The sequence below is a fragment of the Ascidiella aspersa genome, chromosome 3, assembly GCF_963924565.1.
Source record: "Ascidiella aspersa chromosome 3, kaAscAspe10.2, whole genome shotgun sequence".
NCBI classification, from domain to species: domain Eukaryota; kingdom Metazoa; phylum Chordata; class Ascidiacea; order Phlebobranchia; family Ascidiidae; genus Ascidiella; species Ascidiella aspersa.
The window spans coordinates 8,827,189-8,843,271 of record NC_139449.1 but is presented as its reverse complement, the minus strand read 5'-3'; the positions used below and the strand labels follow the sequence as shown (position 1 = coordinate 8,843,271).

General features: G+C 35.3%; 1 protein-coding gene across 2 annotated transcripts; it reads right to left on the bottom strand.

The window, feature by feature from the left end:
* Window positions 1–1,620: 1,620 nt before the first annotated feature.
* On the bottom strand, window positions 1,621–15,604 carry LOC146159062 (uncharacterized). Of its 2 annotated transcripts, XM_083383878.1 has the most exons (13): window positions 15,418–15,604; window positions 14,516–14,669; window positions 13,118–13,290; window positions 11,749–11,856; window positions 9,915–10,058; window positions 9,142–9,309; window positions 7,761–7,920; window positions 6,859–6,998; window positions 5,130–5,237; window positions 4,120–4,248; window positions 3,343–3,428; window positions 2,354–2,401; window positions 1,621–1,957 (listed from the first exon to the last, which is right to left on the bottom strand). In XM_083383878.1, the coding sequence occupies exons 1-12, from the start codon at window positions 15,583–15,585 to the stop codon at window positions 2,371–2,373; spliced, it is 1,569 nt and encodes a 522-aa protein (XP_083240004.1). In that variant the 5' UTR covers window positions 15,586–15,604; the 3' UTR covers window positions 1,621–1,957; window positions 2,354–2,370. The 2 variants fall into 2 exon arrangements, with proteins under 2 accessions (XP_083240004.1, XP_083240003.1); XM_083383877.1 differs by lacking the exon at window positions 2,354–2,401.
* Between the last annotated feature and the right edge of the window lie 479 nt (window positions 15,605–16,083).

Below are 16,083 nucleotides of genomic sequence, written 5' to 3'. Positions count from 1 at the left end.
TTGTCCAAATTCGATGGTTGACGGAAGCAGAAAGCGAAAGAAATTCCAAACTAATGGTGACTGTTGACAAAATAAAATACAAAAATGTGTTGTGGTTGCTGTAGATTAGATTCCGGATAGTGTATAACTTGTGTGAAACTTGAATGTGTAGATTGCGCTAAGCGCTGCTAATTTTTTGGTTCTTGTATACCTGGTATGGTTATTTGTGGTCCATGTGACAAGCAGCATAATAAAAATGCCTGTTTGATATTTTTAACCCAATTAAAAACTTATTGTTTTATACAATCAATTTCAATATTCATGCTAGTTGTAAAGAAAACATACAAAAACAAATTCTCCTTACGCAGCTAAAAAGCAGGTTGAAAGCCAACAATGCATCAATTAGTAGATATGTCTTCTAAAGTATATTTCAGAACATGATATTTTAATGGAGCCTACTGCGCATTAATCTAACACTTACAAAGGTTAAGGTCGCTCAATAGTAAAGGGAACTTATAGAATGAAATAAATCTAAACTATTATGACTTTTTTTTCTTTATTATACAAACGGTCATTTTGACCGATCGCGGTAATTCTAGGTGTGTTCACCGCGCGGTAATTCTAGTGTTAACTGAAATTATTTCGGCAACAAAAGCACCCAAAACGCCTTTCTTTGTTTTATTAGGGAAATTTTAAAGGACATGTCAGTAAAACGAGTATGTAAGGATAGTTTAAAATGCAAATAGGTTAAACAAAATTAGAAAGTCGCCGTAAAAACAACTTTAAGCCTATATTTAATGTGAAATGTCATTGGCGATGAATTTCGAAAATTTTATTTACAAAAACACATGCAGGCAAATAATGTGGCGCTACTCACAAAATATTAACAGCAAGAAGCATCCAAGGGAAAACTGACAATTCCTTTTTGTTCGTTTGACCACTTTTTAGTCGTTTTCTTTGAACGTTTGATAACGCCCGGTCAGCCCATTTCAATCCCATGACACACTATTGTTTCCGACATATTAGACTTTCGAACGTTGTTTAATATATATCACCAGGATTGGTGAGACTCTATAGAGCAGGGGTGGGCAAACTGCGGCTCTCCGCCCTGTTTATTGTGGCTCTTCTAGTCGAATCGTAAAATTTCAAAAAAAATTGTAAAGGTTACCAATAGTACCGTTTATAAACGTTTCTTTCTTTTTCTTTTCTTTATTTAGGCTAGCATTTTGTTTAAGACGTAACACTAGGCATGAGTCCGAAGAGTTATTTAACAAAATACTATTGTGCGTGTTATTGTGCTATTACCATTATTATTGTGTTGATCATTACCGTTTTGTTATATTACAATTCTGTTATTATAGCGGTTGGCTTGCATTATTTACCGTTTTTTGTATTGAAATAATTTTGAGGCTCTTTGGTGCTTGTATTTTCTTCAAATGGCTCTTCCTTTGAATACATTTGCCCACCCCTGCTATAGAGTTATGTGTAGTACCCAATCTACTACATCTTCATGTCCTTACAAGCAGTCCAAGCCGGACTCGAGACTCGACAGGGTCGGTTAATTTGGCTGGAGTCGGAGTCGGGCTATTTCAAACCGACTATGTACTATGCAGCCAAACTTTTAGACATAAAAAATAAAAGCAAATTTTACGGAAAATATATTATGTAGGCTACAGTGAAAGCAAGCAATTGCAAAACAGGTAATTAGGGGGCTCGTGAGCAGAAACATACTTTTCGAGAAAGAAACAACGTCTTTAGGTAAAATTGGTGGAATTGATTCACAGTCGGAAGACCACATGTAAAAACACACGCATGCAAACTAAATATAGAACAAGTTTTCGAAATTAGAGGTTAAATATTTTATGTACAGTTATAAAACACATTTGTGGCAATTTTTTAATAGTCACTGTTACTCGAGTCTTGCTCTCTCTTCATTTTTTCTTTATGTAGATGCTCCAAGCTTCCAATAACAAGTTCACTGCAAAGTCGAAAAACGTTATTACTGCGTCGTTTTGTAATTACTATTTCCCAGTTTCTATTTTCCATCTAGTAAACGGTTGCGTAGATTAGGCAAACGACTAAGATTACAAAAAAGGATAAAAGTAGGTGCTTACCAGTTAAATAGTAAGTTTGGAAAATCTAAATAGTAAGGTTACAGTACCAATTCAACAAACGACGTTTTCAAAATCAGGCTTGGGCACATTCTTTATCCGTTAATCGGCAAAAAAAACTTAAGTTTACCAAAAAACACTAGTTATAAAAAAATATTTAGCCAGTAATTAATAAATATTTAGCTATTCGGGCTCAAATTTTCTTTTGCAAAGTTGTATTTCAATCGATTTGATCAAACAAACAAAGTAAAATAATTGCTTACCTTATAGACAACACAGATTAGGCAAAAGCAAGCATTGCCATTGTAATACTGCAACAAACATACACACGTGCAAAAGATTGGTTAGTGAAATCACACAAATCAAGTTTTTGATCAATCGAAATTAAAAAAACGTTACTCGCATACGCTGATGTGTGCGTAAAATAAAACTATCGTTTTGAATTAATTATTACGGTATTAGTGTTAGACCACAAAAATGTAAATAACAAAACGCACAATTGTACCTCTAAAATTATAGCTAAAATATTTTGAAAACAAATTATATACAAATATGTTTATGGAAGAAGGCAAACACGCAATGCGAGTCTTTTAGTGCAGCCTATACTAAAATGTTAATTGTTACCTATAAATAAGGTCGAATACATACAATTTATTTATTTGTTAAAGGTCTACACAGGCAAAAAAAAAATTTTTCCGGCATTAAAATTTAACAAGTTTAATCTAATACATAGCATGAGTGCTTCAGATTTTACAACCAGTGCGCCACAGCAAAAATTATTTAAATTGCAAATAAAAAACAGTGAACACACGGCTATACACAATTTCGCTAATAATCACAACGTATAGGGCCACAAACTGTTGAGTTAATTCGTATAAATGCAGCAGAAGTTGTTTATTGTCAGAATTCCAGTTTAATTGATTATTCGCAAACGTACACTTTTGGCGGTACAATCACTAATGGCGTGCTAATTATTTAAATTTGTGATTTTAAATAGACCACAACAAATTATAAACATATAGAAAATACTGTGAGACGAAATTAATGTTCTTCAAAAGTTTAAATTCTTGCGAACTGTAATTACTGTGCGGATTCTGCCAAATTTATGGACAAATTACACTGCAAAATTATTGTGATATAGTTAAATAAAAATCAATGGGACAGAAATGCAATCCACTTGGACAAACATTAACGACAAAAAAATAAGCAACTCCATTACGATTACTGCTATTACTCTACCATAATGCTGTACCTGTAATTTATTTCCCCGTCTCCGTCTTTGTCCAACTGATCTAACAAATCTTTCATTTCGTCAGTTGTCAATAGAATACCAGCCATCTAAAACACATGAGGACTTTAAACTATATTCCATATATCGGTGGTTCTTTTTTTCATTGACTGTACTGTAATCGTACATGGAGAATTATCAAAAGCTTTACTAATACAGCAAAATTAAGACTTGAAAAGAATTCCAAGTATCTCTCGGCACCTTAATGTATTACAAACGTCACCATAGGGTGACGCGGCACCCCGCTTGAGAAAAGATCAATGTAAGTGACGTTAAAAAAAGTCAAAGACCTATAATGAACGTCATACAAATGATCCAAATACTCGTACCTGTATAACATAAATGCTTTATTTTAAAAGCGGATTTGATACCTTGGTTTGCTTAGGGTAACTTTTTTATAACAGAGTAACTTTATCGTCAACTAATCTTTCTAAACTCCAACCTCGTTTGCCAGTTTGTCTAAATTACTTGAGCACAAGCCAAGCTAAAATTGTGCTTAATTAAGTATTTTTAGTCAATGTAAATTATAAATTCAGATCGCACTCATAACAAGTTCAAATTCTAATTTTTCAAATGTGCATTTAATAATATCACTTAAGTACCTTCATTTAAACAAAAAGTGTAAGTCAAAAAAGGTGAATCAAGGTTTTTGAATCAATAAAGTCATTTAAAACAGTTCTAAGTGCATTGAAGTAAAATCATTAACGAGAATCATTAAGACATTGTGACTTAACCACTAACCTCAACACCTTGTTGAAATTCCTCCCTTGTGACACTCATGCTGTGGTCCTGGTCAAACTGGTTGAAGAAGTCCACAAGTCGCAAGTTGTTCTCTTCCATGTAATTGCGCAACTTGGTCATCGGATCGGCCTGGGCAACAAAAGTCAAAATGTAAATAAAGTGCTGAGAGGGGCGAGTAACTTTTTGCACAGTTATTTTCTTTGCAAAAGGTTTACTCGCTTACACACCTTTATTTTGTCTCTATCAAGGTTTCCTTTGTAAATAATGTGCTTGTAGTACCTAATGCGTGGTTTTAACTGAACTGTGTTTTCTGTAGTATAAAATATACATATTTTCTGTAGCATAAAAATATGTCACTAAAGTTATCATAAACACCATAAATTATGATTTGACTATTACATTTTTAAGTAGACCATCTCGATTTTATAAGCGTTCATTTGTTTGAGCTTTATCATATTTTTTTAGTTTTCAAGTTTTTTTCAAGTAAGAAGAAAATTTAACTGTATATGGGGAACATGGTTTAAATTAGTGATGGTTTCGTAACAGCTTAAACTTTCATCATGGAACAGTTAGGTTCCCGCACTGTTTGAGATTTAGGTCTTTTTCAACATCGTTCGACGGCTTTATCTACTAATTCAGGGGTTCTTAAACTGGGGTCCATGGACCCCTTGGGGGTCCACGAAGGTCTAATTGAAATATTAGTGTTTATTTAAAAAGTAATCAATTTACTAAAGAAAGCAATTTAATTAAAAATAAAACGGTTTTCCACGGAATGTATTTAGACTCCATTTCACTTTCACAATTTTGGCCGGAAATCAGCAAATTTATGAAGTCTATTTGTACTGTGACGTCAATTTATGACGTCATTTTTTATTTTTGCCTACAGTGGTCCACGCGAGATGAAAGAAAATTTTAGGGGTCCGCGGTAAAAAAAGTTTAAGAACCCCTGTACTTTGCATTGCTAAGTGTTAAATACAACATTAGAAAAAGTCAAGCGAAAATGAACCGACTCTGGGTTTCGGCTTGTTTTTCTCCGATTCAGATCCACCAGTTATGATGGTAAGCTTGGGACGGCTTTCTTTGACTTCTTTCTCCAGTTCAACAAAGTCTTTGTTGACCTAAAAAAGAAATACGGAAAAATTACGTTCGGATGTGTAATTTAAAATGGTTGTCAACTTGTTTTTTTTTGTTTAACGCATCCCAAGAAAAAGATAAAGAGATTGCGGCATTCTTATCAGTATACTCTTGCTTAATGGTTTGCTGTAAATCAGGGGTGTCCAACTTAAACATGCCGGCGTGCCCTTTTTATCCTATAACTTCTTCCCGTGCCAAAGTTTAGTAATATAATTATTTCTAATAATAAAAGCGTTTTTTTTTTTTTACAAATACTAAAAACGTGTAATTATCAGTGGGGATTACTGCATCTAAATGTCCGTCGGTGAGCTGACTTTGCTTTTTGTTTCTTCACACCAAACTTTATAGTTATGTGAATGCTAGCCTCCACTACAATATAATGTTATAGTATTAGAAGTAATTATTAGTTCTATCGTGATTGCAACGATTGTTTTATATTGTGCATAAACAATGGCAATTTACTGTATAAAAAATTAGGTATTTTTTTACAATTGGCTGAATAGCAAATTAAGTAATTTAGGGGGGCTTGCGTGCCATTTTTTATTTGGCCGCTTTTATGGACACCCCTGCTGTTAAGTCACAATTACCGGAATCCAAACAATATACATTAACAGATTAACTGTATAACAAATAATTTTTTATTCTTTTTTTTTTATCTTTTCCACACTAATCGAACACAACAACTTTTTCAAGAAGCTTCAGAATAGAGAACAAAGTAGAATCTTAAAGGAATTCAAAATATCTCTGGAACCTTTGCGCATAACATCTCAGGGTTGGTAACCACTGCGTTATCTGAGCAAAATAAAGGACATCTTTTTTTCAAATGTGCTTGCTGGGCGGGATAACATCACATTGTTGTTTTAACGCTGGAGAAGCAACCAAACCAGTGCAAAATGCAACACGTTTTTATTGGGAGGAATACTAATTTTCAATAAATTTGGGTTACAACCAGGGCTGCGGAGTCGGAGTCGGACTCGGGACTCGAGTAAGACCTTGTAAAACTACCCGAGTCCCGAGTCCGACACGCGCATGCGCAGTACCGAATTTTACAACTGATATGGCCGCCAAATGGAAATTGTAAAGGTGGAATATTATATGGCGGAATATTTTTCAACCATGTATTGTGAGTAAATATATTATACGACACCCCTATAAGTGGATTTGCTGAATATCCACGTTATTTTATTTACGTAAATTGGTGAAATACAGGCTGTAGAGTCCGGGCCGGACTCAGGACTCGACAAAATCGCACATTTGACCGGAGTCGGACTCGGGACTCGGGAGTCGGACTCGAGTTTATTTTTTTTGGCCGGAGTCGGACTCGGGTGATTTCTAACCGACTCCGCAGCGCTGGTTACAACTAATAATTTTTGGTATAAAACAACATCGAAAGGCGTTAAGGCACCACGGCCCGACATATAAGTTAAAAAATTATTGACCATTATATAAATTGGGATTGTAAAGTCGAATCACTTTTTTCAAAATATTTAATCAAGTTAAATACCTTATATGCGCATCTTTTGTCAATTCATTGAGTTTAGGACTTCACAACCCGATCAAGAAAGCAAGTGCTTATTACTACAGCAAGGCTAAACAGTCACCCACCACTATATCGGAGAAGTCGAGAACTTCGATGGCTGCCCCTGAATTTTGTCGCAGTGCAGTTAACACGCCAAACGCACCAGCGCTTTGAATGGGGTTCTTGCCCATCTTTAAAACCTTTAGCGTTTCGTTGGCGAGAAGACCTGCAATGTATAGGTTTCTAGCTTCAGTTTAACTGCATTGTTAACCATATTTATAGGGGATGATTTCACTGTTTGTTTTTTTGAACCTACGGTTTCTATAAAAATATTAGGCAAAGCGCCGTTTTCACAATATATCTATAACAATCCGGTTTTGCTGTTTTTAACTACTATAACTATTTAAAACTATGAAAAGTCACATAGCCAATGTTCTTAGCGGTGCGGGATAAGATGGTCATTTTTTTGCACTTACCAGTCGGGCGAGTGTCTACCAATCAGCACTCACCCGGCGTAATACTAATGCGAAAATGTACTGTTTACAAACTTTCATCCTGCCTAATTGTTTATTAACATTCTTAAATGGACGAACAGTTAAACACATGTGCGACACTAACTAACGATATGACCAGTGGTCGGCAAACTGTGGGCCGCGGCCCAAATCTAGGCCTTCGAGCATTTTTAGTGGGCCGCGGGACAATTTCTGATATTCCAGTTTTGTCATGTAGTTGTGGGTCGCGTGATAGCAGTAAATTCACTGTACTGTATTTTAAAAATGGTTTAGCTAAGACTTTTTTTACTGTTGCTAAACGCTTTAAAGGTAAATTTTCATTAAGTAAGACTATAAATTTTTCGCACAACACGCAAGATTTTTAGGATTAAGTGTTTTATGACGTTTTTCGTTTCACGTGGTGGACCTTCAATAGCTCTTGAAAGAATGTTTTAAGCCGCGACAAAAAAAGTTTGCGACCACTGATTTAGACCAACCTTTAGCAAGCAGAATGGCTCCCTCGGTGGAAATGCGGTTGTTGCTGATGTCAAGCTCTTCAAGAACGTTGTTATTGCGCAGCGCGTCGCCTATCGCTTTCGCCCCTTCTAGACCCAGTCCGTTCCACGAGAGGTTAATTGTTTTCAGGAAAATGTTGGCCTTCAAAACGAAGCAAAAAATCCTCGCAAAAGGAACAAAAAGTCAAGTTAATCAGAGCAGTGTACTTGTCAAGTACGTCGTTCTATTTTATCTGGTTTTAAATAATACAGACCATGCAAGGTGGTCCTAGGTTGCAAATTCGCGGACCACATCCAGTAAGCCATACGAGGGCTAAACAAAATAAGTAAATTAATTTATGTATAGACCATGCCAGGTGTGCCGCGTTGTAACCCACAACTTTTTTACTTGCGTTTTTTTCTAAAGGCAATCTCTAAAATTCAGTGGTAATTATCCCCAAAACGTACTTTTAGTTACGTAAATTGGTGAAATACAGGCTGTAGAGTCCGGGCCGGACTCCTGACTCGACAAAATCGCACATTTGATCGGAGTCGGACTCGGGTTTATTTTTTTTGGTCGGAGTCGGACTCGGGAGTCGGATATTTTTAACCGACTCCGCAGCCCTGGTTACAACTAATAACTTTTGGTATAAAACAACGCGGAAAGGCGGTATGGCGCCACGGCCCGACATATAAGTTAAAAAGTTAAATATACCGCTTATGCGGCCATTTTGATTGTAATTCTGGTAAACTTACTTTTGTTATATTTACAACTTATTTAATACCTATGTTACTTCTTGTCTCCAGAAGTCGTAATTTGGAAATGTTTCCGAAAGAAACTCGACTAACTCTAAGCTATAGTATACACTATACAACAATGGTTCCAAACATTTGTACGGGAGCGGAACCCCGGAAACAATAGCCATATCCTTGAAACACATTCAGCTCCAATGTTGGACAATATGCATTATTGTCCCTAATATTCGCCTAAATTCGCACTGTAGTTTGGTTTATATTAGTATACCATATGTGTTCTACAAAAATAACTTTTTATTTTAACAAAAAAGTCTTTTTCAATATTCTCTAATCGGGAGATGTAAAAGAGGCAAGTCACAGGACGCGAGGGTTCGTTAAGGACGTTTTAGGACTAACCTAAATATAGAAATAAGGGAATATACTACGGAAAAGTGTTCCTTCGGAGTTTTCGGTAAAAGTCGGCGACCGTTGCTGAAGGTGCAAAATAATTTTATAAAGATGACGACGTGAAAACGGTCGACGATAACAGGTGTGCAATAGCCGCAAATTGAAAAAGTTTGGGCGTCAATGGTGAGGAAGGTTTTCACGCAAATAACGCAACGAACTGAGCTGTTCAGATTTAACCCACCCCTACACCTGCCGCCAAAGATTCGGCGCCCTTGCGCCTGAAGTGGTTCCAGCTCAGATCGAGCTCTTTAATCGACGTGTTCTCGGAGATCGCCGGGCCAAGAAGTGTTCCAGCCTTTTCGCCGAATTTGTTGTGGCTCAGATTGAATTGTTCGATCCGTTGCGTTGCCTGCAAGGCAATATATAGGTGGCGGTGATACTGCGGTTCGGGATGAATACAATAGACAACTTGCGAATGATGTACTAGGACTAGTCGTTGATTCGGGTATACTGTATACAAGTGTATACCAGGCGCGGATGTAGGATTTTTATTTAGGGGTAGGAGCTTTTTCGACAATGATCTCTCAAAGTTAGTTATAAAAACGTATGTTAAGTGCACTACATTGATTCATTTGTAAAAGTTTTGTTGGAGAGTTGTTGGGGGTACGGGAACTAGTTTTAGGTGATCCATGAAGGCCTAATTTAAATATTGGTGTATATTTCAAAAGTATTTATTTTTAAAGAAAAGTGTTGAATTAAAAATAAAACGTTTTTCCACTGAATGTATATTTGTACACCATTTCACTTATACATATTTTGGACCGGAAACGGCCGATTTTTAAAGTCTACTTGTATTGTGACATCACTTTATGAATCATCTCATACCTTGCCTACCTTCGTCCACGCGAAGTAAAAACAAAGTTTAGGGGTCTGCGGTAAACAGGTTTAAGAACCCCTGCACTAGTGTATGAGTGTTACTCTGTGGAGACAGAATACAAAGCAACTCGCACTCACCGTGATAAACTCCGACAAGGGAACGGCAGCCGCGTCGTCGAAATCGTTTCCCGAAAGGGTGACGCGTGTTATCGTGGCGTTTTCTTGCAAAGTATTGCACAGCGCCTGTGCTCCTGTACATTCCAAGTGATTTTCCGACAGAATCTTAAAAAAAATAGCTTTGCCGATTTGGGCTTCGGATATGTTTTTGAACTTAAAAACGTGTTTAGTTACTTTTAAGGAGGCAGTAAAGTGGTGGCGCAAAGCGGGACAAAAAGCGTTTATTTGGTTTAAAATTCGAGTCCACACGTCGTATTCAATTTGAAAGGTGTAGTTTGAGAAAACGCGATAACATTAATGGTTAATCTAGTGCAGTGTTTGTTGGCGAGAGAAGCGAGCGCGATTTTTTTGTTTTTTTTTGGGGGGGGGGAATATACCGGCATTTCTTATAAATTTCTTGCAAATTTTTATTACATTTCACAAATAAAAATTAAAAATGTATGTCCAATATTTTTGAATACTGTTTCCGTTTGTACAGGACAGACTTGGACAACTAGATTTATTTTAGCTTTTTAAAATTAGATCAGAATTAAAATTAGAGCATTTTAGTTTTCTTAATTAGATTAGAATTAGAATTAGATTGTTTTGAGTTTTTTTAAATTAGATTCGAATTAGAATTACCGAATTCCTAAAAAAAAACAAATTTCAACTAGAATCGCATACAACCAATTTAATTTAATCGCAAAGTATTCTTACAAGAATGTGATTAGTAAATATGTGTGTGCTAATTTTTAAGCCTTTTTATGCTTTTTAGACTGTAAAAATTACCTACAACTCGTTCCAACCAAGAGTTTTAATTGAAATTCTGTGTTTCAACTGAGTGACTAAAAATGCCGTTGGACAAAGTAGCAGTTTTGGAAAAATCCGAATTAGATTAGAACTAGAATTAGAGCACACAGGCAATTCATAAATTAGATTAGAATTAGAATTAGCCGCATTTTGCTCTAATTCAATGAATTAGAAAACTAGAATTATCTAGTTGTCCAAGTCTGGTACAGGACGCACTTTGGCACTTGGCAGTCAGTCTTCCAAAGCGCAAGAAGCGCTAATCTAGTTCAAATGACAGCATCATAACGTAAACAAATCTGAAGTTTAAAGATTGTTAACGCAAAGCGCGAAAATTTTCCGCACTTACATAGTTAAAATAGTCAAAAAGTATGAGAAATATACTCGTTTGTCAAAGCGGCTGCGGGTCGGATAAATTACATTCGCAGGTCGGATCCGGCCCGCGGGCTGTAGGTTGTTTAATTTATTGTCATATAGCCACGGACAACCTGTGCAGTCGTCGCGGACCACAGTTTGGGAAACCCTGGCCTAGGCAATACGAAGAAATGACCCATATTTAATAAATTGGAATATGTTATTGCTAATGCCTTTTTTCTTCTTTATTCATTTTAAGCCTGAAAAAAGTTCAGTGAAGATAATTCGTATGTTTTAATCTGTTCATATCACACAAATTTATTAGGCTTTTTAACATAACTCAATCTAAATCAACAGATTTTGATTTGAAAACGTAGTTTGAACATTATATATTAACTATGGCAAATACCATGTGATAATAAAAATAGCGAGTTTATAGCAACTCACATGTAACACATCACTTTCAACCTATCTTTCCTCTAGCAAACAAATAAGTTCTTGCTAAAACAATTACAAAATCATTTAATTTCATACTGATAGTCTGAGTTAAGTTTTGCAATATTTCAACTCCGTTATTCTACCTCAAATCTTTTCTCTGTGAAAATTCTCAGCATACATAGTAAGCAATTAGACAAGTACATATGCCACACAGTACCAGTTCGGAAATGTAGCAATTCTCCACCAGCATATCAGCTATAGCGACTCCACCCTGGGCATGCAACCAGTTGTCTGATAGATCCAGCTTCAGAATCCTTGTGTTGGACTGTGACATGCAACAAAACATTAATATGTCAAAAATACAAACCACTTTGAACACTATCAGTGGAGATAAACAGACAAAAAAGTATAAGTCATACGAAATATTGGATCTAGGGATGTCCAATGCCCAACATTTTATTCTAGAACGAAAAAGTTTTGCGATCTGATCTGATACCAAATAAAGTCCTTACTAAAAAAATAATCAAAATATTCTAAATTCGGAATGTTAAAAAGTATTTTTTCCCAGATCATCAGGCACAAATTTGCTTTAGCGTTACAAACTGTAGTTGCTTCCACTGGTTAATCGACTTTTTTAATAAATTTAGCTTTTAAAAAAATATCAACGCAAATGTAAAACATAGCAATATGCCTATAATAATTGGTATCACATTGGCACAGATATCACCCTAGTATCAAACTAGTTCCAATACTACGACTTTGTGACGGGTATCGGCCCTGATCCGAAAATATCTGACATCCCTAACAACATTGTTTTCCTATCCATAGGATAGTGGTTGTAACCTTAGCAAGTAATATACAGTAATATGGCAACATCAACTGAGTGAAGTGACTCTGTCTTTCTAGAGTTCAAGAATTTTAGGACAGGCTTTTTAGTGTCCTGCTTCTTCGAAGTCAGACACATACGAGAAGAGTGTGAGAGACTTAGGCAGCTGTCGGTCCTTGGCTCAAGGGCCAGTGCCTTAGATACTCAGAACAACCCCAACGCTAAGTGCTCCCCTTCATGGGTAACTAAAGTTATAATGAGAATCATAAAATTGAGACCAACTGTAAGTAATTAAAATTGTCATGCCTCTTGTGAACCCCCTAGGGGATGAAGGCCAAAACCCTGATCTAAAGAATGATTAAAAATGATTCTAAACATGTATAAGAATAAAAAAAAAAATGTTCAAGTTTCATTTTACACAAATAATCAACAATTGCGGAAGGTGAATTTAATTACTAATGTTTTATTTGGTTTAGAAACTATTCTATCTTGCAAAACTGAAAGGTAATCTATTCAGGTATCAATATTTTAGCTATTAAATCCAGTGCATGATTTTTTTGTATTGAGTTAAACAATATTTGTATAGTCAAACATTCCTTAAAATATTTTACGTCTACATTTCTGTGCCTTTCACCTTTTTTATGTGAAATATCTGTGTCAATCACTTTTTGCATAAATAGCTACAGCATGAGAAAAAGGTCTACAAACAGTGTATTCAAAGACCCTGGTGCAAAGCACACTAATTAATGCAAGTGCTTACCACTAGTGAAACAGCGATTGCTTTTGTACCAGCCGGCCCCAGGCCATGATGCCGCATAATCAGCTCAGAGTCTTGCATATGTCTGAGGAAGTAGGAGACTGGAATTACTCCACATTTCTTACAGGCATCTCTGTATGTGGTTTTTCCAGTCGAGTCGTACTCTTCTTTGTCATCTAGGGAAACAGAATTTCAACAAATTGATAAAATCTATTGCATTTTTAACAATCTTGATTGCCTAGTTTGTGTATTTATAAAGGCAAAACTCTTTTCTAGTGTAGCCCACCACATATATTAACAAAAATAGGCATCAAAAAATGTGAAAACAAGTGTTGCAATGACTTAAGTCACTATTTAAAAAAACTTGACTTAAGTCAATCGGGTAAACTAATTTAACTTGACTTAAGTATGTCGAATTACAGCACTTGAGTCAAATCTAATGAAAAATTAATTTGGTTTGAAATAACTTAAAGGTAATTTCACTGAGCATTTTTATATAAAACTGGATTATTTATCTTAATTTATGCACATAAACCGATTCACTTTGAATATGTTTTATTTTTGTTCTTTTTTATTTTTTAGTTCCTTTTTTAGGAGTGATTGCTTGTAATAAGATGAGATTTGCTTTTTAAATAGTTTACCGTTTTGTTTTTATGACAATGAGATGTCTTACTCTAATTTTGACTTGACTGGAACATGACTTGGGCAACTGATGATGATTTCGGCTGCTACTTACTAGAGATAGACCGATATATCGGTGTACCGATAATATCGGCCGATATTTGGCTTCTACCGATATATCGGTATCGGTAAATGTAGGCCGATACTTTGACCGATATTTTAGTATGAAAATAAGATATAATTTTCCTATACAACAAGCAATTTACCCATTTTGTTGATCAAACAATTTTAAGTTTTAGCGACACGCCAAATTAAAATGCAAAATAATTGTTTAATAATTAATAAAGGTAAATAAACTAAAACGTTATTTGGATTTTATTTTTAATTAAATCGAGTTTTCAACATTTCCCAGGTATATAAAAAAATCGCTATCTGTATCGAGTATCGGTTGACAAAATTGTAAAAAATTGGGTATCGGTATCGGTCCAAAAAAGTGATATCGGTCGATCTCTACTACTTACAACTTGTTATTTTTTTATATTTTTTTTTTTTTTTAAGGACTTGAATTGGACTTGTTATTTTGCCAAAGGCTGGACTGGGACATTTCAAAATGACTGGTTTACAACACATGTAAAAACACAGAAACCCCAATTGAACAATAAAAAAATGTGTAACAGCGTGACCAAAGTAAATATTCAAATTACACACCAATACTTTCTTTAATACAATTTGTTAAAGCAAACCATTACAGTTAACAACATAGTTTCCCTTCAAATTTACCTTCTATTTCCAAGTCAGTGTCATAACCGTCATCTGGCTTTTCTTCTTGCAAATTGTTGTCATCGTCTTTGCCAGATCCTGACTTGTAAGTGGAAGTCGCTGTTTGAGGTCGAGTTAAATATGCAGAATGGGCACTGCCCAGTCGACTTATTGTCTGCAATATAACGAATCATTAGTTGTGAATTAACAAGGGTATTAGGCGCATATTTTAATCGGGAGTGGTGTACATGGATTGACAGGTGACCTTTTGATATCACCACTCTTTTAGTGGATTTCTACAAAATAAGCATTATCAGTAGCTAGGGATTTCAAGAAAGGCAACGTACAACTGATATGATTGGGTTTGTGATGAAACTGTTAATGTTTGTTTGGGTTTTTTATTATAATACCCACAATGGAAAACACATCTAAATATTTTTAACAGGGGATGTTTTAACAGTTAGTTTTCTAACAGGTTTTACATAAAAATTTCAAAAAAATCCCCCAAAAGTTAGATCTGTTCAATTAGTTTTTTAAATGCTGTTAAATTACTTTTTTAAATGCTGTTCAATTACTTTTTAAATCAAATATAAATAACCTATCCCCCTCCATCTAAATCAGTGTTTTTTAACCATTTTGCTTGCTGCAACCCTTTAAAATCACCGACCAATTCTCGCACCACATTTATATTATTGCCTAAATAACAAAACCATTATATTTATATTTTTAGACAACTAACCGATATCACAGTAATACATTTTCTGTGTCAGATTTAGCATCCCCTAAGAAAAGTTCTCACACACCTGGTTAAGAAACCCTGATCTAAATAAAGCAACTTTAATGTGTTCATTTTAATTAAATGTGCAAGGGTCCACTGGCAATTGCCATACTTCCTTTTAATCCCAACAATTTTACTGTAATACCTTTCTGCTTGGCGAAACACTTCCCCTGCTCTGGGGTCGCGCAGAGGGCGATGCTTGATTGTCAAGATCGGTGAAGTCCGTCTCCTCTACAACTTCTTTCTCCTCTGATGCGGACACATCCGGATCTTGAACCTCAGATTCCGCTGTTACGTCCGATGGTTCAGGCATTGAACAGCTTTGTTTTCTTATACCCTTTTAAAATATCTGAAGTGTCATCAAATTGCCATTTAAAAAAAATTGATTTTCGAAAAAAATATCTTCGAAATTAAATTTCGAAAAAAATATCATAAATCGGTGCAAAATAAACATCTAGTTCGTTTAGAAAAATTAGCTGAACAGCAAATTGTAGAAATATTTCCAAATCTACAGCTATAATTGCAGAAAGGCACTAAATCATAGCAATGATGCTGATGAATGAAGTACATTACGGATGTTATAAAAAGTGTAGTTATTAGCGTTCCAAAAAAAGTCCCGATGTTGCAAGATATACTGGTTTTATAGGTTCAGACCCTTTTGTGATTTTTGTTTGCACAAAAGCATTAGAAATAGTTAAATAAATTCACAATCACTGAACATAGCGTGATGTATCCAAGGAGATAATAATAGAAAACATCCAAATGGAAAGCACTCAGGCGTTACGAGTGTTTTTCGAATAATATAAAACTT

What these genes read in the sequence shown, in the direction of transcription:
- LOC146159062 (XM_083383877.1), bottom strand. Translation starts at nt 15,585, where the DNA reads ATGCCTGAACCATCGGACGTAACAGCGGAATCTGAGGTTCAAGATCCG. An exon ending in ATTGCTACATTTCCGAACTG is followed by an intron (nt 10,059 to 11,748) that starts GTACTGTGTGGC and finishes ATTTTTTTTAAG; the next exon opens with ATTCTGTCGGAAAATCACTT. An exon ending in AGCCATTCTGCTTGCTAAAG is followed by an intron (nt 6,999 to 7,760) that starts GTTGGTCTAAAT and finishes TATACATTGCAG; the next exon opens with GTCTTCTCGCCAACGAAACG.